Raw genomic sequence first — 27,023 nt, 5'->3', positions numbered from 1 at the left:
GTGCAGACACAGGCTCAGCTGGACATACACACACAGAGCTGAATAGACCCAGATAAACACAGCCACATGTATAACTGAAGATGCTGAACCCGGGTACACATCACCTCTTCTCTCTCTCACACACACACACACACACACACATACACGGGTAACCACATGCACCATACTGAGCAAACATAGGATCCCATGTGTGTACATTCTTAAACACACATGGACACACGCACATTTAGAAGTGCACAGAAGGCTGCATAGACCCAGGAGCCCACATACAGGTGTATTTACCCAGACAGGAATGCTCTCTGCCACACATACAAATTCCCAGGCAGCCGGAACCCGAAGCAGTCTGTGAGGCCTGGTTCCCAGACCCCCTCTGGGCTCCAGTGCAGACCCCAGGGAGGCAGACAAATGTGCAGGAAGCAGGAGGGTGGTGAGAAGGGCCATGGTTATTAAAGAAAACAAGAGGCCTAACCAGTTGCCAGTGGAGGAGAGTGAAGGCCAGCAGCCTATACACCCTGCCTGGAAATCTGCATTTACCATGTCTTCAAACAGCAGTTCTCATACCTGCATTCTGAATAAGCTGTTAGCGTATATAGTTTCCCCAAAGCATGCCTCCCCAATTCATAATATTGCCCCACTTTATAGATGAGAAAACTGAGAGCCAGAGAGGTGAACTGACTTGCCCAAGATCAAACGCTGAGAGGGTTGAGCCAAGGACTGTCTGGCTCCCATGCATGTGCGTTCAGGTTCATGCATGTACCTACGTACATGTACAAAGATACTGCTTCCCAGGCACCTGGGGTGTCAACAGGCGTGCAGTTCCCCAGTGACATGAGGTGGCAGGTGATTTCATTTTCTGCGAGACTGGACCCCAGCCATGCTAGCCTCCTGGTCCCTTTATCTGGCTCCTCCTGTGTCCACGCTTATGCCTGGGTGTTGTGTTTGCTTCCACAGATGGGAGCTTGCCTACTTGTCTACCCATCGGCCTGGACCCCAGAGCCTGCCCAGCTAAGTGCGTGCAGAGGGCCCCGGTTTCGGGGCAACTCTCAGACTGCCTCAGAGACCACCCTGGGATCACTGACAAAGATCGGCCTTTCCTGCTGAGCCAGACCTTGTCTACACAGCCTGCTCAGGTAACAGTGTACGGGGAAGCCAGTTCTGTGCCTGGGCCACTCCCAGAAAGTGAGGGTCAGGGGGACTGACTTCCCAGGCTTAGCAGGAATCCCCCACCCCTGGCTTAGGCCAAAAAGGCACCCATTATAGAATCAGAATATATTAACCCCACTTATTCAAAACTCCCCATTATCCAGAAAGGGGAACTGAGGCCCATGGATTATGCAGTAAGTCCCCCGGAGTCCTGCCTCCTAGTCTGGGGACTCTTCCCAGCACTTTGTTGACCTGAGAGAACTGGGAAGAGAAAGGGGTTATGACAGTGACCAGACCTCAGGGCAGAGATGGAAACCAGAGTACCTGATGTGTGCTGCTGACCCCCAACCCCAGGACCCCTGTCTGCTGGAGTCTGGAAGCAGAGAGCTGGGAGGCCAAGGTGAGGTGCCAAGAGGACCTGGGTAATTCAGGTAGGCTAGGTCATCCTTATGAGGTGGGGTGGGGGTTAGGACCTGCCTCCCAGTTCCTAGCCCTGATCAGCCCACCCAGGCTCCAAAGGCCAGGTGGGGCTGCCCTGCCCTGCAGAGGCAACTCCCTGAACTGACACAGGGAGCCTGCAGGCTCCAGGAAGCTCCCTAGAGCCCAGCCTGCCTGGGGACTCCACCCAGCCTCCAAAAGAGCATTCCTGGGGCCTGAGGTCTAGGGGTGGGGCCTCCTGGGATGGTAAGGGTGGGAGGTGTGACTATGGGAGGATGCAGGGCTCTTTGTACCCAACTGTAAATGCACAGGGCATCGTGTGTGTGGGCCCTCAGGCTTGTGAGTGAGCCGGTGTGTGTAGGGCTCTGTCCTTAGGTACACAGGGTTCCGTATGCAGGAGTTACATAAGTGCACTGGGCTGGGGGACATTTGAGGGAACTACAGGGGAGTGGTGAGTGCTGGATTTGGAGTGTGTCCTGGGTAGGTGTGGGAGTCCTGGAGTGTAGTGGGGGCCACACTGGATGGTATATGTGTGCAGGGCGCTAGTGCACACTGAAGAGGTGTGTAACCAGGAATCTGAACACACTGGGGTGATATGTGGGCACACTGTTGGTGTGGAGTGTGCACACGGGATCTCTCTGCATGTCACCCAGGAAGCTTGCGTTCAGGGTTCTGGGCGCACACTTGCGGGTGGTGTGTGTGTGTGTGGATCCATTTGTGCTTTGGAGGTGGGCTGGGCAGGCCTTCAGCAGAGCTGGGCTCAGCAGTGCCCAGCCTTGTGGCCAAATCGCTGAAGTCACTTCCTTTCCAGCTTCAACTTTCCAGGAGGAGGAGTTCTTCAGACCTGGGCGGGGAAGGGGGGGCGGGACGAGGAGCTCTCAGGGGAAGGAGGTGGGCGGGGGTGAGAGGCTGTAGGGAGGGCCTGGTGGGGCTGGAGGAGGGAGTCCTCCGGGAGACAGAAGGAAAGACTAGGACAGGAGTCTGGAAGGGCCAAGGGCAGGAGGAGATGGGGGTGGAGCAGGGCGGGAAGCACAGTCCCTGGGTGACCTCGGAGGGAGGAAGGGAGGGCCGCCCGGCAGGGTGACCCTCAGGTTGAGCCAGAGCTGGCGGTGGTGCCTGCAACACCTGGCACCCAGGGCAGGGGGCTGGCAGGGGGCGGGTCTAAGGAAGACCTGCTTGCCAGGTGCCCCGCTCTGGGCAGGAAGGGGGTGGGCGAGGGCTGCACAAAGGAGCTCTGTGTGGCTGGGGGTAGGGTGGGGTGGGGTGTGCTATACCGTGGGGGGGGGGGGGGGAGGCCTGATGACTCTAGGAGGCCAGGCAGGACTTGCTTCCCCTTGGGGGCATCGGTGGCTCTAAGGGGACACCTAGTGGTGAGGGAAGGTAGTGCATTTGGATGACTGAGGTGGGAGGGGATGAAGAAGCTGGGAGGGGGTAAATTAGAAGTCAAAAATTAGAACGGTGATGAGGATTGGGACTGTTGGAGGAGGCTGCAAGTGAGGGAGCTGACTCTCTGGACGGTGAAAAAGTTTGCACCGGAGGAGTTAAACCCAAATTCAGACTCCGGCTCTTCCAAGTCCTGGCTGTTTGTCTTCAAGGGCATCACTTAACCTCTCTGTGCCTCTATTTAAATACCAAATAAGTGACAGCTGCTGTTATTATGTTCATCAGTGTCCTCTTTGGTAGACTTTTGGGCTGGAGTCATGTTGGAAGATCTTTGGGCACTAGTGGGTGGGTGGGAGGGGGCGGAAGGAGATTGAGAGGGGTACTGCAGATCCTGGGGGATAAAGGCTCCATAGGGAGGTGACAGGGGAGGGCTCACAGCAGTAGTAACAGCCCCTTTGATACACTGTTTTTCCTTTGAGGACATCCCTGGGCCTTGAATCCAGGCTGGGAGGGAAATGGTGTGGGGGGAGGAGTGTGCCGGCTGGAGAGAGGGTCATGAGGCCGGAAGTGAGAGCTGGGGCTGGCAGCCTGGCTCCCCTGGGGAGGCTGTGGGTGGGGGAGGGGGAGGCGGGCTGGGGAAGGGGTGGGGTGGTCACAGCCGCAGCGGGGGAGGGTGGGGCTGGGGACTCAAGGATGTGGGCTGGCGCTTCCCGGCACTGTGCACAGCAGGTTGGGGCCCCCAGCCCCCTCCCAGCCGGTTGGTGTCCCCATGGCAGACTCAGACACACTGACCCAGAAGCAGACTGTCAGACAGAAGGACCCTTTTGACTTTGTTCACCGACCTGGGATAGGTGGTGCCCTTGGGAGGGGTCCAAGAAAATGGCTGCCTGGGTGTGGTGGGGAGGGGAGCCAGCCACTTCCCTCAGATCCTGGAGGCTGCTGGAGAGGGCAGTGGACAGAGTCAGGAGGTCTGGCGGGAGGAGGACATGCCCAAAGGTCTTCACGGGGCGGAGGGTGGCGGGGGGGAACAGAAGCAACCACTGGAGAGGAGGTTTTCCCTTCTGCCAAGATCACACCCTGGGGCCCCAAGTGGGAGGTCTCCAGAGCAGGGAGGCTTGGTGAGCCCCACCCTCAGGAAGGGAGGCATCGCAAAGACTCTCGGGAGCCATGGGTCAACCATACCAGGTCAACCATACCTTTGGAAATGGGACTTGGAGGGGCCAGGGTCTGTGCCCCTTCCCTCCTTCGTGAGCTTGTTACTCACAGTCCTTCTTGCAAGAGCTGTGGGTGAGAGAGCCTGGCCTGGGAGGAGCCAGTCTACAGCCTACAGCCTGGCCCAGGGCGAGAGCAGGACCCTGAGTGATGGAGCAGGCAGGACAGTGAGGGGCAACCGAGGCCTGGGAACTGCAGAGTGAAAAGGGACAGTGGTCAGAGGGATGTTCTGTCTGGATAAGCAACCGAAGGGCTCTCCCCAGGCCATTTTGTGACCTTGGGCAAAGGCCCTTTCCCTCTTTGGATCTCAGTTTCCTCATCTGTAAAATGGGAAGAGCACAAGGTGGCACCAGAACCCGATACCCATGAGGAAGCTGATTTAAAGTACAGATTCCCAGATGTCCCTTCAGATCTGTGAGTCAGACTCCCCTGGACGAGGGCCTGGGTATCTGGAACGTTACACAGCTACCCCAGGCCCAGGGTTTGGAAGCCAAATGCCTTGGCGATTTTAAGGTTCCTCCCAGCCTTAAATTAGACCTCAGCTCTAGGAGCAGTGCCTTCAGGAGTGGCGGAAGGAGAGCTGCAGAGCTGGGAGGGGAAGCAGGCTTTGGGCTTGGGGCAAATTTAGGAATCCTGCCACTTTGCAGCTATGTGACTTCAGGCAAGTCCCACACCCAGCACTCCGAGCCTCCTTGGGGATAATCGGCCCTGTCTCCTGGGATGCTGGGGAGATTCAGTGGGTCACATGTGTGGAAGTGCTTTGTAGGTTGCAAAGCACTGCCCACCACAGGGGAGTGGAAGAGCGTTCCTTTCTACACCATCTTGTCCCCGAGTCGGCTCCGTGGTCTTCCTGAGCAGCTGGTGGGAGTCTGCATGTGTGTGTGGTGGGGATGGGGGTGGGGGTTGACCCCGGGGATCAGGTCAGAGCCAAACACTAAGAAGTGATCCGGGTCAAGCTTTAAGACCCTCCCCGTGGTCAGGGCCCCGAGTCCCCAGGCTCCCTTGGGAGTCAGACATGCCTGGATTGAAATTCCAGCTCTGCCCTGACCAGCTCAGGGAGTTAGTCAGTAAATATTTATGTAGCATCCAAAGCCCAGGCCCTGGGGTCAGAGGATACAGTGGTAAACAAGACAGACACAGGGCCTGCCCACGAAGGGCCCACATTCTGCGGGGGAGACTCACCGAAAAGCCAGTCATACAAGTAGTTGGTTGCAATTGTGATAGATAGTGTGAAGGGGAAGTAGAGAGGCCTCTGAGAGTTCGCAGCAAGGGCCAGACTGTGGCCAGAGGTGCGATGGGGGGCGGGGGACGGTGAGGGGGGTCAGAGAGGGCCTCTCTGATAAAGGTGGGAGAGGGGCAGAGAACATCCCTTTCCACGTGCTTGTCCTTCAGCCTCTCTCCACACCCTTCTTGGGTCCCGCCTTTGGATCTCAGAGGAATGAGAGAGAACCACCCGGGAAAAAGGCAGGGCTGATTGCTCTCTGCACCTCATTCATTCATTCATAAGAAACAGTTAATACTTCCTGAAGCACCCTTATGGGCCACATGCGGGTCAGGGTGTTGGGAGATACACACAGAAGTGAACAGATAGAAATTCTTGCCTTCGTGGGGTTCACCGCCTTCCAGGGGCTGGTTTCCTCCTCCGTGAAGGTGGGAATGGTAATCCTACTGATCTCAGGTTTGCAGGGGGCTTAGATGAGATAATCCATATAAAGTGCTTATTAGCCCACTGTTTGGCAGTAGAGAAAGTGTCCCCAAAGTGTGTGAGCTTTTGTTGTTGTTGACTCCCTGGTATGATTGTCACACCTCTGACCTGAGGCACTCTTCACTTTTTCTTTACAGCTCTTATCCCACTAATAATTAAATCATTTATGATTATCTGATCACTGTCTGTCTACCTGGTCTTTGTGCAAAGTAGGCACTCCATAAGTAATGAGTATATGAATGAATGCTGTTCCTTCATCTCTGAGCCTCCATTTCTTCATCTGCAAGATGGGGTTATTAATAGCCCCTACCTCACAGGATTTGTATGAAGAATTAAGTGAAACGATGCCTGGACAGCTTCCAGCCCAGCGCCTGGCGCGCAGTAGGTGCTCACTAAACCTGAGCTGCGATGGTCCTTTCCAGGCGCTGTCCACGCCCCGAGGCCTGGGCTCAGGCCGAAGTTGCTCCACAGCACCCCCGGCTGACAGCCAGCAACGGGCGGAGCCCCCAGGCACGGGGGCCCTCTCTCTCCCAGGTCAGCAGGGTGCCTGCCCTGGAGGGAGCTCCAGGGAGCTGGGGGTGGTGTGTGGAGGAGACCAGGCCAGTGGGCACGAATGGTTAGGCTGTGGCCACCTGACAATTCAGATCCCCTGTTTCCTGTCTTGTCACCCACAGAGATCTCCAGTGTGACAGCCCAGGCGGCAGAGCCGAGGGTGAGTGGCCGGGCTTCTGAAATGAAGGTGGGGGCAGGTGTGGGGGCGGTAAGAAGGAAAAGGTCATGCCCTGGGTAGGATTTCCTGGCCTTCTCCTTAAATTTGATCTGGATGGAGTGGTCACCCCAGCCTGCTGATGGCCTTCCCTTGCCCAGGCAGGCATCCTCTTCTCCCTGAGCCCAGAGCCAGGGTCTAGAAGTGGGTGAGCTTCCGACAAGTGGAACTGGGGCCCCTGAGGGGTTCCTGGTGCATGCGGTGGTTCGGGAAAAGGCTGGGAGTCAAAGCGGGGGACAGGGCTTGAGGGGACTCCCAGGAGGGGTGGCAGGGCCTCCCTGAGGATGTGGGAAGCCGAGGTCTTGGGCGTTCCGTGAGGGCCTTCTTGCCCATCCTGCCCCGCAGGTCCTGGTCCCGGCTTCTCGCACCCTCATGTCAGCCCCGGCCCCGCCCGGCGGCCCGCGGAGGACAAGGTCAGGATGCGTGTGAAGCCCCAGGGCCTGGTGGTGACTTCCAGTGCCGTGTGCAGCTCTCCTGACTACCTCCGGGAGCCCAAGTACTACCCCGGCGGCCCCCCCACCCCACGGCCCTTGCTTCCCACCCGTCCCCCTGCCAGCCCACCCGACAAGGCCTTCGCCCACACCTTCTCCGAGAACCCACGCCCACCCCCACGCCGGGACCCCAGCACCCGGCGCCCACCAGTCCTTGCCAAGGGGGACGACCCACTGCCCCCGAGGGCAGCCCGTCCGGTCTCCCAGGCCCGCTGCCCCACCCCCGCGGGAGACAGCAACAGCTCCCGACGGCGCTGGGACAACGGGCGGGTGAAGCTGCGTCCAGTAGTGCGGTTGATTGACATCATGAAGGACCTGACACGGCTCTCCCAGGACCTGCAGCACAGTGGTGTGCACCTGGACTGCGGTGGCCTCAGACTCAGCCGTCCCCCTGCCCCGCCCCCCGGTGACCTTCAGTACAGCTTCTTCTCCTCACCCAGCCTGGCCAACAGCATCCGCAGCCCCGAGGAGCGGGCTGCCCCCCACGCCAAGTCAGAGAGGCCCAGCCACCCCCTGTATGAGCCTGAGCCCGAGCCTAGGGACAGCCCCCAGCCTGGCCAAGGCCACAGTCCTGGAGCCACAGCCGCGGCCACCGGGCTGCCCCCAGAGCCTGAGCCAGACGGCCCTGATTACTCGGAACTCGCTGACGCGGACATCCTCAGCGAGCTGGCCTCCCTCACTTGCCCCGAGGCCCAGCTGCTGGAGGCCCAGGCCCTTGAGCCACCGTCTCCTGAGCCAGAGCCTCAGCTCCTGGACCCCCAGCCCCGCTTCCTGGACCCACAGGCACTAGAGCCGCTTGGGGAAGCTTTGGAGCTGCCACCCCTGCAACCCCTTGCTGATCCTCTGGGGCTGCCAGGCCTGGCGCTCCAGGCCCTGGATACCCTGCCCGACTCCCTGGAGTCGCAGCTGCTCGACCCCCAGGCACTCGACCCACTGCCCAAGTTGCTTGACGTCCCTGGCCGCCGTCTGGAGCCTCAGCAGCCCCTGGGGCCCTGCCCGTTGGGCGAGCCCTTGCACCTGGACTTGTGTTCACCCCATGGCCCCCACGGGCCTGAGGGTCACCCCAAGTACGCCTTGCGGCGCACTGATAGGCCAAAGATCCTGTGTCGCCGGCGGAAAGCTGGACGGGGGCGCAAGGCTGATGCCGGACCAGAGGGCCGCCTACTGCCCCTGCCTATGCCCACGGGGCTGGCGGCCGCCTTGGCTGAGCCCCCGCCACCACCGCCTCCACCACCTCCCGCCCTGCCAGGCCCGGCCCCGGTCCCAGAGCTGGAGCCAGAATCTTCCCAGACACCCGTGGTCCCCGCCCGCAGAGGCAAGTGCCGGGGTGTGCGGCGCATGGTGGTGAAGATGGCCAAAATCCCCGTGTCGCTGGGGCGGCGGAACAAGACCACATACAAGGTGTCCTCTTTGAGCAGCAGTCTGAGTGTAGAGGGGAAGGAGCTGGGCCTGCGCGTGTCCGCGGAGCCCACCCCACTGCTGAAGATGAAGAACAATGGACGGAACGTGGTGGTGGTCTTCCCGCCTGGGGAGATGCCCATTATTCTTAAGCGGAAGCGCGGCCGCCCTCCGAAGAACCTGCTGCTGGGTCCCGGCAAGCCCAAGGAGCCAGCAGTGGTTGCAGCGGAAGCGGCCACCGTGGCCACGGCCACCATGGCCATGCCAGAGGTGAAGAAACGGCGGCGGCGGAAGCAGAAGCTGGCCTCCCCCCAGCCGTCATACGCAGCAGACGCCAATGACAGTAAGGCCGAGTACTCCGACGTGCTCGCCAAGCTGGCCTTCCTGAACCGCCAGAGCCAGTGCGCTGGGCGGTGCTCACCCCCCCGCTGCTGGACACCCAGCGAGCCCGAGTCGGTACACCAGGCACCCGACACGCAGAGCATCTCCCACTTCCTGCATCGGGTGCAGGGCTTCCGACGGCGGGGCGGTAAAGCAGGCGGTTTTGGTGGCCGGGGCGGGGGCCACGCTGCCAAGGCGGCCCGATGCTCCTTCAGTGACTTCTTTGAGGGCATCGGCAAGAAAAAGAAAGTGGTGGCGGTGGCAGCTGCTGGTGTTGGGGGTCCCACCCTCACCGAATTGGGGCACCCACGCAAACGGGGCCGAGGGGAGGTGGACGCCATGACGGGGAAGCCGAAGCGCAAGAGGCGGTCCCGGAAGAATGGGACTCTGTTCCCAGAGCAGGTGCCTAGTGGCCCAGGCTTTGGGGAGGCCGGCGCTGAGTGGGCCGGGGACAAGGGTGGTGGCTGGGCCCCTCACCATGGGCACCCAGGCGGGCAAGCTGGCCGAAACTGTGGGTTCCAGGGGACCGAGGCCCAGGCCTTTGCCTCCACTGGGCTTGAGAGTGGGGCCTCGGGCCGCAGCAGCTACTACGGTACCGGCACACCCGCGGGCCAGACCGAGCTCAGCCAGGAGCGCCAGAACCTCTTCACCGGCTACTTCCGCTCACTGCTCGATTCGGATGACTCCTCCGACCTCTTAGACTTCGCCCTCTCAGCCTCTCGTCCCGAGTCCCGGAAGGCATCAGGCGCCTACGCAGGGCCCCCCACCAGCACCCTGCCTGCCCAGCGGGGCCTGGCCACCTTCCCCAGCCGGGGGGCCAAGGCCAGCCCGGTGGCTGTGGGCAGCGGCGGGGCTGGTGCGGACCCCTCCTTCCAGCCCGTCCTGACCGCTCGCCAGACCTTCCCGCCAGGCCGGGCGGCGAGCTACGGGATAACTCCAGCCACTTCAGACTGCCGGGCAGCCGAGACCTTCCCGAAGCTGGCTCCCCCGCCGTCGGCCGTGGCCCGCTCGCCTACTGCCCACCCGCCCGCCACCACCTACCCACCTCAGTATGGTGGCTATGGGGCCGGACAGAGCGTTTTCGCCCCAGCGAAGCCCTTCACGGGCCAGGACTGTGCTAACAGCAAGGACTGCAGCTTCGCCTACGGCAGCGGCAATAGCCTCCCTGCCTCTCCCAGCAGCGCCCACAGCGCCGGCTACGCCCCACCGCCCACGGGAGGCCCTTGCCTGCCACCCGGCAAGGCCTCCTTCTTCAACAGCTCTGAGGGGGCCCCCTTCTCCGGGTCCGCCCCCACACCCCTGCGCTGTGACAGCCGGGCTAGCACCGTCTCTCCCGGCGGCTACATGGTACCCAAGGGCACCACGGCCTCGGCCACCTCTGCTGCCTCTGCCGCCTCCTCCTCCTCGTCCTCCTTCCAGCCCTCGCCTGAAAACTGTCGGCAGTTTGCGGGGGCTTCTCAGTGGCCTTTCCGGCAGGGCTATGGAGGCCTGGACTGGGCCTCAGAGGCCTTCAGTCAGCTCTACAATCCTGGTTTCGACTGCCACGTCAGCGAGCCCAACGTGATCCTGGACATCTCCAACTATACGCCGCAGAAGGTGAAGCAGCAGACGGCTGTGTCCGAGACCTTCTCCGAATCGTCCTCCGACAGCACCCAGTTCAATCAGCCCGTCGGCGGTGGTTTCCGGCGCGCCAACAGTGAGGCCTCGAGCAGCGAGGGCCAGTCAAGTCTGTCCAGCCTGGAGAAACTGATGATGGACTGGAATGAGGCATCCTCTGCCCCCGGCTACAACTGGAACCAGAGCGTCCTCTTCCAGAGCAGCTCAAAGCCGGGCCGTGGACGGCGGAAGAAGGTGGACCTATTCGAGGCCTCACACCTGGGCTTCCCGTCCTCCGCCTCGGCCACTGCCTCAGGCTACCCATCCAAACGGAGCACCGGGCCCCGGCAGCCACGGGGTGGACGGGGTGGTGGGGCCTGCTCAGCTAAGAAGGAGCGGGGCGGGGCGGCTGCCAAAGCCAAGTTTATCCCCAAGCCACAGCCTGTCAACCCCCTGTTCCAGGACAGCCCAGACCTCGGCCTGGACTACTACAGTGGGGACAGCAGCATGTCGCCACTGCCCTCCCAGTCGCGGGCCTTCGGTGTGGGTGAGCGAGACCCTTGTGACTTCATGGGACCCTACTCCATGAACCCGTCCACTCCTTCTGACGGCACCTTCGGCCAAGGCTTCCACTGCGACTCGCCCAGCCTGGGTGCCCCTGACCTAGATGGCAAGCATTTCCCGCCTCTGGCGCACCCACCTACGGTGTTTGACGCTGGTCTGCAGAAGGCGTACTCACCCACCTGCTCACCCACACTGGGCTTCAAGGAAGAGCTGCGGCCGCCACCCACAAAGCTGGCTGCCTGTGAGCCCCTCAAGCATGGGCTCCAGGGGGCCAGTCTGGGCCACGCGGCTGCTGCCCAGGCCCACCTTAGCTGCCGGGACCTGCCACTGGGCCAGCCCCACTACGACTCCCCCAGCTGCAAGGGCACGGCTTACTGGTACCCGCCAGGCTCAGCTGCCCGCAGCCCACCCTATGAAGGGAAGGTGGGTACGGGGCTGCTGGCTGACTTCCTGGGCAGGACGGAGGCCGCGTGCCTCAGTGCCCCACACCTGGCTAGCCCGCCGGCCACACCCAAGGCCGACAAGGAGCCACTGGAGATGGCCCGGCCCCCTGGCCCACCCCGTGGCCCCGCCGCCGCTGCCGCTGGCTATGGCTGCCCACTCCTTAGTGACTTGACCCTGTCCCCTGTGCCGAGGGACTCGCTGCTGCCCCTGCAGGATACCGCCTACAGGTATCCAGGCTTCATGCCGCAGGCGCATCCCGGCCTGGGTGGGGGCCCCAAGAGCGGCTTCCTGGGGCCCATGGCGGAACCTCACCCTGAGGACACATTCACCGTCACCTCCCTGTAGTGCCAACTGAAATGCCGACTGGACCTCGAGGTTTTGTTCCTGGGTGAGTCTGGGAGTGTGGGTGGAGTGGGGAGAGGCCTGGGTAGGCGTCTCGGGGCAGGGCGGGGGGCCAGCGATGAGGACATTAGCGCTCGGGGAAGGGGTACAGAGATGAGCAGGAAGGATTTAAGGACAAGATCGGGCACCCCAATAATAGGAAGTTGGGACTCAGGAAGGCGCCTGGGACTAGATGTTGGGGACAGTCTTCGGGAAGAGATGGGGTGCTCGGGTGGGGAACCCACTCGGACATTCAGTTACTGAGATGGTTGGAGAACCCTAGGTTGGATGGGGCCATCTGGTTCAGTTCGTCAAATATTTATTTCCCTTGCCTGTGCTAGGTCCTGGGCAGGTGCTACCTGAATATCCAGAAACACTCACCCCATGACCTCTTGCCAGGGAGGGCATTTGCATGGCCCCCTGGGAGATGAGTGGAGAGTGAATGAAGCAGGGTGGATAATTGGCCTCCAGGGCCCACCCAGGGTGCTGACCCAGCCTGGCTTGCTAGTTTCTCTAGAAGCTGCGTTTACTTCAGGGTGCACTCTGGCCAGGGCCAGGCTGAGGGTGTGGTCACTATATCTTGGTCACACTCTGCAAGGGCTTTACAAAATGTCCTGAAGTGTCTTTCCTGGTCTCCCTTGGGGCCCACCCAAAGATTATTTTTCACTGTCTCTGACCCGAGGCGGGGCTCACAGTGGTCGGAGGCAAGGGTTATTGGGATCCGGAGGTGGACAAGGGAGGCTAGCTCCTGCTTGTGCCTGACAAGCCCCCACCAACCCAGCGGCTCCATCCCCAGGCTGGATAGTTCCTGCCTAAGAAAAGCCAGTCTCCCTTTTCTACAGCCAAATGCTTTTCCAAGAGTTCAGTTAAATTTTGCTGGATGTTTTGATCCTGTGTTTATCAGGTATGGTGTCCTCATGAGGTAGAGTCAAAGTTTTAGTATTCTCAAGGTTTTGTTTTCAGAAATGGAAAATAAAAGAGGGGAAATGCCCCCAAAATGGGTTAAAAGGGACAAGGTCAGAAGAATCATTTTCTCAAAGCACTAGGTGCTCCAGGAAACACAGCCACAACTGGCCTATCAGATCCCACTGTCCGGACAGTTCTGTTTGGACAGAATTGCCCCGGATGTGGTGGGTGCTGGAAGTGGCTTAGGGGCCTGTCTGAGCCCTTCGCCCTCCACCCCTGCTGCCACCACAGCCTCTTGGGAGAGGCTCTTCCTAGAGAAGGAACAGCAGGGCTCCTGGAAAGTCCCATCCCTGTGCTGGGGAGGCCATTCAAGGCCAGGGTGACTCCAGGTCCTGAAGTCGTGTCAGTGGAAACTTATTATCCCCTTTCTGCCTGACCCCAGGTCCCTTGGTGCCTGAAGGTGGCCGGGGGCAGCACGTGGGAATCAGGAGGCCTGGGGAAGGGCCATTCCCCAATTGGCCATCAACATGCTCCGTGTCCTTGACCACACTTTTACTCCCTCCGGCCCTGGGCCTCTGTTTCCCCATCTGTTCAAGAAATTTGGCTTTGATAATCTCATAGGTTTTGCAATTCTGCGTGGCATGGACAGTGGACCAAACTTTTTTTTTTTTTCTTTTTTTTTTTTTGGCACCATATTTTCCTCCTAATGAAGCCAGGCCAAGATTAAAATGGCCTTCCATTCCCCATGCGCCTCACTGCAAGCCGCAGAGCTGCAGATCTGAAGCAGGCCAGGGAGAAGCTGCTTAGGGTTTAAAATGTCAAACTCTTGATCCTCCTCACTGGAGGGGAGATGTCTCGTGGATAATCCAGAAATGTGAAATAATCCAAAAACCGTTCCTCCTGGGCTCTGGATGGGAAAATAAAACGAGTGTGGGGGCTGGGTGTTTGAGCAGGTCACAGCTCAGTGAGATACATAATGGAACCATCCAGTGAGGCCTGAACACAGGAGGAACTGGGATGCCATCCAGCCCCACATTCTGGCCACACTCCCCACTCAGGCCTGGGAGTTGACAGTGCTGTCCTCAGACTGATGCATTCAGTTCTGGAGACATCTGTCCAGCCCCTGCCACGAAGCAGGCATTGGGGACACCCCACTTAGCAGACGAAGTCCTGGTCCTCAGAGGGCTTCCAGTTGAGAGAGAAAGACAGTATGTAGGCTGATACAAAGCATTTGGTAAGGATTACCATAGGAAGGACTGTGAGGAGATTACGGGAGCCTGCAGCAGGCTGACCAGATCCTGAAGCCGACGCCTGAAGGATGAAGGGACACCGGCTAGACAGGGAGTGTGGGAAGGGCATTCTGGGCAGAGGGAACAGCAGCGGGTGAAGCCTGGGGCAGGAAGGAGCTCAACCTTGAGGAACCGATAAGAGGATAGTAATTACTCACTGAGTGAGCGGGCAAAGCAGGCAGGGTCAGATCATGTGGGCAGGGCACCGGAAGGAGTTTGAACTATATTCCAAACCCAGTGGGGAGCCACTGAAGTTATCAGCTAGAAGGCTAACCCCCATACCCACACATACACCACCCCCCCTGCCCCAGAGCAAGGGCTGAAGGAGGGAGACCTCATTCGCCAGCAGGCAGTGAGCATTCGGGTGTGGGGCACTGGAGAAGCACGGGTTCAGCTCTGCCCCACATCTTGAGCCTTTTGCTGCCTGTCCTGGTGCCAGGCATAGAGGAGACAAAGCAGACACGGTCCTGTCCTCAAGAGTTCAGTATCCACCCCGGGAAGATAAAACAGGTACTCAAAGAACCGGAAAACAGCTGGTGGCAAGTGGCAGGTGCCCAAAGCCAGGGAGAAACAAAGTTTGTGTACCAGGAAGGTGGGTGTTCAGGTCACAGGTCATCTCTCAGGAGTTTTTGGTGAGAAAAGGGACCTATGTCTGTGCTGGGCCCTTCATGCAACACTGCCCCACTGAGCCTTCATGGCAGGCTGGAAACGGTAGTGCCCACCCCTCGTCACCCCATCAGAGAGTTGAGGAAGTGGGTGCAGCTGGGAAGCTTGTCCAGGGGATCCACAGTTAGTCTGGTGGAGTCGGGATTCGAACCCAGTAATGCACCTCCCACCCAGAACCTGGGTACCCTGCCATACCACTCTCCCAACACCCCACACCTACTGATTCCCCATCTGCAAAATGACACTTTGGTTGGACACTCAAATGTTTCAGGGTTTGACATTTTATTTTATTTTTTAAGATTTTATTTATTTGAAAGCGAGAGAGAAAGCATGGGGGGAGGATCAGAGGGAGAAGCAGACCCCCCCGCCGAGAAGGGAGCCCAATGCGGGAGTCAATCCCGGGACTTTTGGATCATGACCTGAGCCAAAGGCAGTAGCCCAACCAAATGAGCCACTCAGGCGCCCTGGGTCTGACATTTTAAGCAGATTTTGAGGTTCTGTAGAAGACGCTGCATTTAAGCTCAACCTTGAATAGGCAAGATTTGGATGGACAGAGACTTGAGGGGAAAGGTGTTCTAGGCAGAGGGAACTGTGGGCAAGGGGAGGGTCACACCCCACTATGAATTAGAAGAGGAAAGCTCAGGGGAGCCAGAATGGAATGTGGGACCCCCTTGGTCTGGGAGCTGAGCTGGTAGAACAGAGGGAAGAGGTAGAAGGCAGGGAGTGCTCGGGTCCCAGCGCAGACCTCTCCAGATGCTTAGGTGGAAAACCCAAGCAGGGAGACGGACTCCACATTGGGCCCTCATGGCTGAAGTCAGTCCTACCACACCCTGTGCCATTGGGAAGGGCCCTCCAAGGTGCTCAGGAATCTTGAGTCCCCCTCTTTGCCTTATTCCCTCTCAGGCATGGACCTGAGGCCAAGAGAAATGTCACAGGTCCTCCAAGGTTACACCAGCCTGGGGCCCAACCAGAGCAGGAAGCCGTTTCCAAGGCCTCCGGCCAACCAGGGTGAGCAGGCATGCCCGGACCTGGGCCAGGCCCCAGTTGCTCCGGACTTTGTCTCTCTGAGTCTTGAAGCCTCAAGAGGTCACTTGATCTTGCCTCTGGCTCTGAGCGAGGAGCCCTCACGTCAGGGGTCAGCCACCCCTGCCCTGCCTCTTGTAGGCTTCTCTTCACACTCTGAGGTGGTCTTTCCTCCCATCCTATGTCTTGCCTCTCCTGCGGCCATTTTCAGGCCACGCCTTCTTGTTCTGAGCCTTCATTTCCTGGAAATACAGTCTCCCTGTGAACACACCCTCTCACACTCCTCTCCCATCTCCCCACATCCCTGTGGACCCAGAAGAGCCCAAGGGAGTGAGGCCCTGGAAATAGAGGGGGCCAGTGAGGAGCATGCCTGGAGGCACAGACCAGTGTCTGTGCAGGGTCTGGTTCCATCCCTTACCAGTTACGTGACCCGGTGAGTCCCATCACCTTGCTGTGTCTCTAGTGAGAATTACTGAGATTACCCATAAAGCCCGGTCCCTGGCACACAGTAAGCACATAGTCGGTGGATGGTACATGGGTGGATGAATGCCTCCCACCAGCTGAATTCTGTCACCCAGTCTGTGTGACTCATACACACCTCTGACCCTTTCCTCCTCGTTCAGGACTCTGTGGGTAGCCAGCCTCCTTCACCTGCTGTCCCTGTTGTCTCCTAGGAAGGATTTTGTGTCTCACGTGGGTGTGGGTTCTTTGGTGGGAGGCTCTGAATCACCACCTAGTTTTTGGCCTTAGCAACTGGGCTGATTCCTCCCTGGGGGGGCCCCGAGGCAAGGTAAGTCACCAATACATACACACCCCGCCCCCTGCCAAGGGACCTAAAGCCTGATGGGCAGCAGGACCCAGACCTCTACATGACCCCTGTCAGCCAGAAGCCCTTCCCACGCAGGTCCTTACACCAATCCCCTCTCTCAGTGCCTCGTGTCTTTGTAAATGCACCATGGTTATATCTTGGCAGAATTGCCATCTTTGTCGCCATCACTTTTGCTGACGTAGTGCCCTCTGTGCTAGAGGGCAGGAGGAAGTAGATTAAGTCTGTGCTCAACACACGTGAACTAGCCACCTGCCCCAGGCCAGGCACTGTATCTGCTACTGGGGAGACCACTGAATGAGACCAGTGGTGTCCTGCCCTCATGGAGTTCACGGGCTGTCAACAGGTGTCCACTGAAAGTCTCTGTGGGAGCATCATTCTCCAGGACAGGGTCTGAAATGGGCCCCCTGGAAATTCCAGGGACCCCCCACCTTGAACTATGAGCAGGGCAGGCTGCAAAAGCTTCCTGGAGCCAGAAAATCAGAAAAGGAGTCTTAGGGGGCGCCTGGGAAGCTCAGTTAAGTGTCCGATTCTTGATCTCAGCTCGGGTGTTGATCTCTGGGTTATGAGTTCAAGCCCCACGCTGGATGTAGAACCTATTTTATTTTATTTTTAAATATTTTATTTATTTGACAGAGAGAGATCACAAGTAGGCAGAGAGGCAGGCAGAAAGGGGGGGGAAGCAGGCTCCCTGCTAAGCAGAGAGCCCGACGCAGGACTCGATCCCAAGACCCTGAGATCACCACCTGAGCCGAAGGCAAAGGCCCAACCCCCTGAGCCACCCAGGTGCCCCGAGCCTATTTTATTTTTTAAAAAAAGAAGAAAGTGAAAAAAGAAAGTGGGTCTTGAACAAATTTAAGGCTTCAGAACTGTAGTCCTGGGTCAGTCATCCAGTGGCTGCCTTGTTGCTGCCCTGACACCTGTCCCCAGCCCCCATCTGTTCCCCTCATTGTGGCCCCCAGAGTGCTTGTTCTTCAGCATTTCTGGATGCATGGTGTCTGGAGTCCCCCAGATATTACTGGATGAATGGATTCCAGCCCATTTTCTCCCGTGCCTCCATTGCTTCCCATCTGTCGACTGCATCCCCTCCCCCCCCCTCCGCCCCGCACCTCCAGTCTCCTTGCCTACAAAGTAAGGGCCCAGCCACTAGCCTGGTAGTCCAGATATTCTGCTCTTCCTTTTCTGCCCTGACCTCCTCCTCACACACCATCCCTTTCCAGGCCTAGAATGTGGAATTAGGAGGGAGCTTTCTTTACCCCAGTGTGCCCTGTGCCTTGTCCCTAGTTTTCCCTGGTCTGGGTTCCCCCTTTCCTGCCCACCATCCATCTCCCACATGTCAGTTCCTATCTTTCATTCACGTGTCACCTCCTCCAAGAAGCGCTCCAGGATCTTTCCCAGGCCCACTTAATCTCCAGCCCTTTATGCATCCATGACAGACCTTCCCAGGAATGTCCTCACCACATCATCGGCTCCTTTAGCCTGGTTGCTCATTTCTGTGCGTGTTCCCTGTCTTCCTCAGCTCCCCCATGACCTGTTCAGCCCCCTACTTTACTTAAAGACTGAATCCCAGAGAGGGAGAGGACTTGCCCTAGTTGAAACAGCACACCCGGCTCAGATGCTCACGTGTTCTCTCTGCCTTCTGCTCCACTGCCTTGTTTGTGTTAGACCCCTTTCTGGAGGGCAGAGATCCGCAGGTGGAAGTGAGACCATAGCTCCTGGCCTGGCAGTCAGTGGGCATGAATACATGTCTGCTGGTCGCTGAAATGAGTGCATGGATGTGTGCACCTTCTGGGGGGAGAGCTGCTCTCCATGGACGGCCTGATTTATACGTGAGCTGAGCACTGTGAGTGCCTGCTCAGCTAGCCCCTGATGCTCCCAGTGCCAGCCCCTCCTGACGGGCAGAGACCGCTTCCCACCTCGGCACCTCAGCCAGTAAAACCGCTGGGCCCTGAGGGCTCTGTAGAATGTGGCTCTGCAGTCCTCTATTATAGAGGCACTAAAAGGTTAAGTCTCAGGAACAATGGCTGGTGTCCTGGGGCGCCAGGCGCAGGCTGGCACTGGGGATAGAGAGGTACCGCATACAGGTCTCTGCCCTGGAGGAGCGTGGAAGGGAATGAGAAGTGCACCAGTAGCTATGGTAACAGGGTGGCCTTAGGAGGCATCCTGGAGGTGTGCAAGACCTGAGCAGGACCGTGCCGCGCCTCTCAGACTTAGAGCGGTCATCACTCTGGCATTCAGTCAGCACCGTCTTGACCCCAGCGTGTGCTGGGCACCGTGCTCAACAGTGGCCTGAAAAGCCAGAGTTCCTCCTGCCAAGGCAGGGTTAGGTGCCCCCCTTGGTGCTCCTGGAGCCCTCCGGACATCCCTTGGCACCGCCCCCATCTCTCTGCCTTGGGATTGCCGGCTCTGGGGTCTGCTTTGCTTCCCTCTGGACTCCGTGAACCCCTCAAGGGCAGGGGCCAGATCTGCCTCCTCCACTGTGTCCCCAGTGCCCAGCACGGGGCCTCGCCTGGCACCACAGCCTTAGTTCTGTTTTGTGGAGTTGAACCCAGTGAGGTCAGGGTCTCACGGAGCTACAGGGCATCCTCTTCTCCAGGCTCAGGACCCTCTGGAGTTGATTTTCTCCCCAGCCCCCACCCCCACCATCCCCACCATCCCCCAGATGCTGGCCAAGTCCTGAAAGGTGGGGAGGGCAGGGGGAGGAGGAAGGTGAGACTGGGAGGGCTGAGCAGAGAAAGCCTCCCTGCTGCCTGACCGCGGGCACCGCGGGAACAGTTCTGGCAGGAGCTGCCTGCTGGGCTGAGATCACCATGGAGACCTGGCTTGGAGAGGGTCACTGGCAGTGGCTAAGGGCCGGAGGGGGCGGGGGCGACAGGGATTTGTGCAGAGGCTCCCAGCCTGCCCCGGGGCCCTTCTGGGGAGCAGGGAAGGCTGGGGCTTAGTACAGTCCACTTGCTGAGTGGTTTGGGGCAGCCGGTCCTGAATCTCCCCCTCACTTGTCACCCAGGCACACTCTACCTGTCGCCCCAACAGAGGTTCCTTAGCTTGGCAGCTGTTCCTCAGCTAAAGTAAAGCTGCCCTACAGAAGAGGCCTCCAGCCCGCCCCCCCTCCCCCGCCCTGGCTGAACACGTTCCCCCAGATACAGTCGTCCTGGCCCTAATGGATACCCTCCTTATGGCTCCAGGTGGTCTGCTTATCACCCAAACTGAAGGACTGTCCATCCCATTGGCACCCCCGGCCCCAAGAGCTGCTTTTCCACCATTCGCCCCGGTTCTGATACAACTGCACCCTAACAGGCGCACCCCTTCCCCCTAGGGCTGATACTCCATCCTCCGCTCCCTCCCTCCCTCCAGCCTCTGCTTGCCACCTGGGCTGATAGACTGGGATGGGGGCTGCCTCTACCTATTGGGAGCCCACCTGGTTCCCCTGGCCCTGGGTTGGGGGTGGGGGGAGTCCTGGCAAGTCCAGCCTCAGGACAAAAGTCTTCCCCAGGGCTGACTGCCCAGCAGACAGCAGCCGAGGCTGAGCAGAATTTAAATGTGGCCCTGTTGGGAAGGGGAGCCAAGAAAGGACAAGAGAGGAAAGGCTTTCTGTGGCCGCCTGCTTCCTGCAGGCGTGGGGGAGGGGGTGTTCTGCTAGGGGGTGTTAGAAGGCAGTTGTAGCTCCCCCCACCCCTCAATTCTGGTGGGCTTGTCACTCACCTAGTGCGGGGACAGGGTCCATCCCTGTCCCTCTGGGCATCTTCTGCTAGCCTCTGCAAAGCCTGGAGAAGGGGTACTTCAGAGCTCCAGCATCTGGTGACTGTAGGGTCTGGGAGCTTGGAAGTTTCTGAGCCTCAGCAGCCAAACACAGATGGTATTGTGTTGGGCCATTTCTTTATTCTTTTATTCAGACAAACATCCCGGTCACCTTGCCTCTGGAAGGAACCGAAAGGCATTGGAGGGCACAGGGAAAGGGTTGGAATTAGAAGAAATGAAAGTGCACAGGTGTGCAGTTCATACCTGTCTGTGCTCAAGCCCTTTGCTCCCCACTGTGTCATTCCTCAAATAGCCTAGCTTGGAGGAAGTACTAAACTCATTGTTACATGAGGAAACCGAGGATTGGGGCACCTAGCTGGCTCAGGCCCCAGGAAAATAATAATGGTGTATAATCAGCATCATTTCTTATGTTTCCAGTACCAGGCTTAAGCCATCTTAAGCTTCTGAATCCTCCCGACAAACCTATGGGATAATTTGGTTATCCCCTTTTTACAGATAAGTAAACTGAGGCTCATGGAGATTCACTGACTTGCCCAGCATCCTAGAGCTGTCCAGGGGTGGTGCTGGCATTCAAACTCAGCTGTGTCTGACTCAAGAGCCCAAGTCCCTGGCAGATTGCGCTGCCTGGTACCCCAGCTCCTCTCCAGGAGCCTCCTTTACCTCTCAGGGAGGCAGGCTGTGGATGCAGACCTGTTTTACAAATGGGGAAACTGAGTTCAGAGAAGACTTAGGAACAGTCCATTGTCTCATGAGGGGCTATTGGGAGTGTTCTGGGAGAAGGAACAATGTGATTAGCTTCTCCCAGAATCCTGGTAGGAACTGAGTGGGGGTCCCGCTCTTAGCCTCTCTATTCTTAGAGCTCAGTGTCTGTGCCCACCACTGACTTCTGCTGCTTCTTTTGTGTTTCTTTGCAGCTTTCAGAAAACCAACGCCAAGACCCCTCCCAGCGTCCGCATTGTCCTCTGGCAGGAGCGCTTGCCCCTCCACCTCCCCCCCACACCCCACCTGTCCCCCTTGCACTACCATCTCCCCCCCACCCCTCCCCGCCCATCTCCACGCAGAAGCCGAAGGTGAGCCCTTTCTGCACAAAACCAGCAATTGTAAATACTTTTTAAAAATGTACAAAACTTAAAAACAAAACACAGTTTTAGAAAAAGACAAAAAAAAAAAGAGAGAGAGCGAGAGAGCGCGCGAGCGTGTGCAAGAGGTTGCGAGCGGGGGCCCCCCGAGGTGTCCAGAGCCCCTGCAAGTATGCACTGAGACATTTATCTACAGGTCGTTTGACAAAAATGAACAATATCCTATTTATTGTATATACTGTTTTATTATAAATCGTGGATTGTATATTGCATTCTGTAAACCTGCTGTGGTCCCGTGGTGTGCAAATTCGCATGGTGGGGGGGAGGGGCAGAACCTCTTGCGGGAGCTTTTTTTTTTTCCCTTTCTTTCTTATTTTTCACTCTTTTGGGTTTTCTCTTCTGTTGTTGTTGTTGTTTTCTGTTTTGGCAGGACACACCCAAAGATCCAAGTTTGTATTAAAAAGAAATGAAAAAAAGCAAAAAAAAAAAACCACCTCGTGTCTTGTGAAAGGGGGTGAGTGAAGGGTGGATGGAATGGAAGGCATGGTTGGGTTTTGTCACCAGACACTGGCTCCCCAGAGTTGAAATACCCCTTCATGTGTTCCCACCTTCTGCCAGAGATCTGAGTCAGCTTTGCATTGGAGGTTACCAGACCACTCCCAGATTACAACCCAGGCCCTGGGTCTCCCCTGCCGCACGGGGATCCCCAGCCTGTTCCCCAGGGCTTCGCGGCCCCTGCCCATGCTTTAGGTCCCAGATCCAGGGATTCTGCCTCCTAGACCCTGTCTTGGTCCTGGGTCTCCCCTGATTCTGAAACCCATGTTGTGTCCCATGCCCCAGGATCCCACAAGTACGGGAATGCTGGCCTCTCAGACCCCTCTTCTCCCCTCAAGTCCTAGGCGTCCCCTCCTGGAGGGATCCCTGTTATAAATCAGGTCTCAAGTTTCTTTGCTTCTGGACCCTCTCATTCCATCCTAGATCCCAGGTCTCTTGACTCCAGCCCTTTCATTTGTACAGTGTCACCCCAGCTTCTGGGCCCTACAGTTCTCCTCTGGTTCAGGGACACCTGTCTTTGAGACGCTCATGCCTTCCTAAGCCCAACAACTCTTATGGGGGGAACCCCCTTTCCCACAAGGACTGGAGTACCCCCTGTTTATCTCTCATTCACCCCAGGTCCTTTGGCCTCCAGGCCCCCCATGTTGCCTCAGCACACCTGATGTACCTGCTTCTGCCTGTGCAAATTCCAGAGTTTGACTAGGCCAGTAACCCCAATATTTCTGCCTTCCCCGTTCTTACCCTGAACCCCAAATGCTGGGTCTGTTTCCTCCCAGCATTTGTAAACTATATAAAGAAAACTCAATCCCGTGCCTATTTCTGGTGGACCTGGAAAGGCTAAATTGTTCCCCACTCCCTGACTTTGGGAGCTCTTGGCTGCCCTTGATCAAGTTAATGCCCACTTTGGGCGCCTGGTCTTTAGCAAGCAGCTTTTCCCATAGATCCGCTGCTGATTGTGGCTCTCTGTCTCCCCACTGAAGATCAGGGAGACCCTGAGGAACCCTCTAAGGGGGACACACACCCCAGCTTCTGGGGACCCCTACCTGAGAGAGGATGTCAGAGGATTCAGATGGGGCAGGTAAAACAATCCCCCAAAACCACAGCCTCTGTGCTGAATGTGAGGCTTATCCACCCCCCAAGTCCCCTCTATGTGTCCCCAACACTCAGATGAAGACATTGTCACCACACTCCCTGGTGAGGCAAAGGCAACAACACAAGCTCAAGGCCGCAATCCAGTATGCTGTTGCAAGTGGGGGCAGGGAGCAGTAAGACCCAGTAAGGGTCGGGAAGAGAGTCTTTGTTCCCAGAGGAGTAAACAGCATGTACAAAGGCCTGGGGGTGGGGGTGGGGGGGTAGGTGGCCACCACCCGTAGGTAGGTCTGCACTTTGTGCGGAGGGGAGAGGACAGGAAGAGGGCTTTGGCAAGGTCGCTTTGGGGCCCCGCGGAGGCTGGTTGGAGTAGGTGGCATGGAAGAAACCAGTGCAGGAGGTGACAAGCTTGTTTTCAGCCCCTGAATCGTCTGCAGGGAGAAAATAAGTGTGTTCGTCACTGCTGAGGAAGCAGAAGCAGCTTGGGGTCACTGTCTAGGTTGGGGCAGGTTGGGGGGCGGTGCTCTGAAGGCTCCGTAGGGGGAGGGTGCCCAGAGGAGTTTCTGTGAGGAAAGGGGCAGGAGGGGGAATTCAGTGGAAGGGACTAGGGCTCTACTTGAAATGGGGAGAGAGGGAATGAAAGCTTGTGTGCCCAGGAATTGGTGGGGGTTGGGAGGGACGACCCATGAAGGAAATGGGAGTTTAGGGAGGTGATTATAGCCCAGCGAGGGGGCTCATTAACTTGAAGAGGGTTTTGGAGGAAGGTTGGGGATTCACTGCAAAGAGTAGAGCTACAGTTTCTGGGCTGGGAGAGAGAGTTGGAGAGGGAGCTCCTGGAAAATGAAGTTGGGGTGGGGGGTGAGGAGAGAATAGGAGCTCAGGGAAAGGAGGGAGCTCAGTCTGTGGCTTAGTAAGGGGAGAGGAGGGCAGAGGTGCATCTTGGAGGGCAGACTTGGGAGATCTGCCAGGACCAAGGGCCCTGCCTTTGGGATGGAAGGCTCTCTGACCCTGTCCAGGTGGGTGGGGCAGGGATGGGGGGGGGTCACCCTATTCTGATCTGTTCTTTCAGAAATTTCAGCCTTAACACAGCCACAGCCCTGCACCTGATTGCAAAAAGCATCAAGACAATGTGGGTCCCAGATGTTTGGGTTTCACCACCATTAGTAAATATTTCCCTGTTTTTATTCCTCAAAACAATCTTTGAGGTAGAGAAGATATTCATCCCATTTATAGATGAGAAGACAGGTTCAGAGACCTGGAGTAAGTGACTTGTCCAAGATCACATGGGAAGTGGGAAGAAGTAGTCTGAGCCTTCCTCTTTCATAACAATTTAAAGAAAAAAATCCTGCTGAAAAAATTCACGCAGAAAAAAGATTCGCTTAAAGGTTAAGTAAAAAACAAGAATAGGAAATCATTTATTTAATTATGTGCCAGGTACTATTCTAAACTATATAAAATTCATGCCGTCTCCACAACAATTCTATGATAAGGCTTTATTGTAATTATTCTCCCGTTTTACAGACCGGAAACTCAACTCCTAGAGAGGTAATTTACAAAGACCACTCATTGTGATAAGAGGGGAGTTCAAACTCAAATAATCTGGTTGTGGAGTCTGCTTGCTTTGCTGTCCTGTTAAAAGTGAAAACCCACTCTACCCACATCCCTGGTAATAACCCACATGTCTACATTTTCAGGTCCATTCATGGAGATCAGTGGTTCTCAGCCCAGAAGTTCTGATTTCATTGGGCTGGGTGGGGTCTGGGCGATGAGATTTTTAAAAGCTTACACTGATGGTTCTGATATGCCAAGTGGAGAACCACTAACCCAGCTATTGTGCTGAGTGTTTACACACAAACAGCCACCTGTGTGCACACACCTATATTTCATGTGTTTTCCTAGGTGTTCAGGTGTTTGTAAGATGCTTTCCTTGTGTATGCACTGTGGTATCCATTAGTGCTTTTCACCGAGTGGCTGTAAATTACTATGGGTTTTCTGAGTGACTGTTAGAGGCACTGTAAACACATTCATTCAACAAATATTTCTTAAGCACCTACAGGATTCCAGGCAATAGCCCAGGCACTTGGGGATGCAACAGTGAACAAAACAGATGGGGTCCCTGCCTTTGAGTGTATCATCTTTTGGAATTGACAGACTGGTCTTTTGTCTTTGCCTATGTGTGGCAGGGGGATAGCTGCCCTTGGAGGTTGCTGAAGGGTGAATGTCTGGCTGGGAGATCTTAGGAGGGTGAGACATGCTGGTTGCTATGTGCATGGGTGGGGGTGCTGGGGGCCTCTGGCCCTACGTGTAGATGTGTTAGAGAAGGAGACCTAGGGCATGTTTCTAACTTTGAATGCGTGTGGCTGCCTGTGTGGCATGTGTGTAAAGATGTGCATGAGCTGGACCTGTGAAAAGGTAGACAACAGGATGAAGGGGGTGTGATGGGGAAGGGCTTGCACAAGGTAGGCACCAGCGCACATGCACACACACAAACACACATACAGCCAGCTGCTGCAAGGAGGATACTGGTTTCCAGTCCCAGGGCACCGACTCCCAGGGCCAGGAGAACTCTGCTCCTGCTCCGGGTATGTGGAGGAGGCACAGCTGGGGCTGGAAACTCCAGAGTGGGAGGAAGGGAGGGAGAGCGAGGGAGGGAGGCTGGGGAGCCACATCCTTGATCTCTGGTCTGTTTCAGCAGTTCCGGACTTGGTGCTCTGGGTCTCTGTGTGACTCTGGGTCTCCCTCTCTCTGATGTCCGGATATTGGCATCACTCTTTCTTTCTTCTGGGTCTTGGGCTCGGAGGCTGATCACATGACTCTGGGTCACAACCTCTCCAGCCTACTTGGCTCTCTGTCCCCACTCCAAGTCTGTCTCTGCCTCCATGTCTGACTCTGTCTCCGTGTCCTTCCTTGTCCTTGCCAGGTGGGGGGAAGGGGCCCAGTGCTCAGGGAGCAGGTGTCAGCTCACTCAGGCAGCAGGGAGTGAAGCCAAGGAGGGCACAGAGCCAGCAGCCCCTGGACACACAGCCACACTCCAGGACACACTGGGGTCGCTCACAGGAACGCACAATGACATACAGGGAGAGATGGGTTCTCAGGGACTTATACACAGGTGCGCAGTTCAACACACAGCTAAGCCCAGAAACCCAAGGGTGCCGGACAGAGAGTCACATGCAGATACCAAGGGGTCATGCATACACAAACTGATGAATACTTATTCAGGCACACACCAAAAATAGTCACAGGCACAATCAGGGCATTTTTCTAGAGGAAAACCCAGAGCCATAGGCACACAAATGGAAACAAACATACACACACTTTCAGTCTTGGGCAGACACACAGGCTTAAAGATAGCAGACACAATCACTCACTGGAACACAGATGTCCAAAGGCCCAGGTACACTCTGTTACACCTGAGCTATCAACACCCAGAGCCACATACATTCAGGATAGGGACGCAAATGAGCACAGACAGGCAAATACCCTCAAGGACAACCCGAACCAGGGCAACACAGGCGCACTGAGGGACACGCCCAGCACAGGGGGAACATCCCCAGGTACACAACCCCCCCTCCGGGCTCACTCAGGAGCACCTGGGGACACGCCCACAGGCGGCGGGAGCCTGGAGTGGGGAGCAATGCGGCCCCAGCGCACCTGGCGCCCACGGCGAGCCCCCAGGCGCCCCGAGTGTGCGTGCCCGTGCGTGCGTGCGTGCGTGCGTACCCGCCCGTGCGCGCCGCCACCTGTGGGAGGAGAGGTGCGCACTGCGCCCGGGGCTGCCCGGCTGGCGCGGCGCGGATTGCGGGGGGAGCGGTTGCCATGGAGCGCAGAGCGCGGCAGCATACTAATGGGTCGGCCAGGGGCGCTGCCCCCTGGCCAGCCCGGCTCCCTCCTCCCGCTCCTTCTTCCAGTTCCTCCGAAGTCACTCTGGC

At 57.4% G+C, this 27,023-nt stretch overlaps 1 protein-coding gene across 7 annotated transcripts in view; it reads left to right on the top strand.

Moving 5' to 3' along the window:
- The window catches only part of AHDC1 (AT-hook DNA binding motif containing 1), a 63,801-nt gene extending 41,861 nt beyond the window's left edge, over window positions 1-21,940 (top strand). For 4 of the 7 annotated variants that reach the window (XM_032863889.1, XM_032863886.1, XM_032863887.1 and 1 more), the window contains 5 exons: window positions 952-1,130; window positions 6,304-6,415; window positions 6,556-6,593; window positions 6,993-11,909; window positions 21,286-21,940. In XM_032863889.1, coding sequence (XP_032719780.1) covers window positions 7,067-11,866 — 4,800 coding nt within the window. In that variant the 5' untranslated portion in view covers window positions 952-1,130; window positions 6,304-6,415; window positions 6,556-6,593; window positions 6,993-7,066 and the 3' untranslated portion in view covers window positions 11,867-11,909; window positions 21,286-21,940. Of the gene's footprint in view, window positions 1-951; window positions 1,131-1,497; window positions 1,575-6,303; window positions 6,425-6,555; window positions 6,594-6,992; window positions 11,910-21,285 lie in introns of all 7 variants that reach the window. The other 3 variants (XM_032863891.1, XM_032863890.1, XM_032863893.1) reach the window with 3 other exon arrangements.
- Window positions 21,941-27,023: the final 5,083 nt, after the last annotated feature.

The sequence above is a fragment of the Lontra canadensis genome, unplaced genomic scaffold (genome assembly GCF_010015895.1).
Source record: "Lontra canadensis isolate GAN:19392208 unplaced genomic scaffold, GSC_riverotter_1.0 scaffold25, whole genome shotgun sequence".
NCBI classification, from domain to species: Eukaryota; Metazoa; Chordata; class Mammalia; order Carnivora; family Mustelidae; genus Lontra; species Lontra canadensis.
This window is presented reverse-complemented; position numbering and strand designations above follow the sequence as displayed.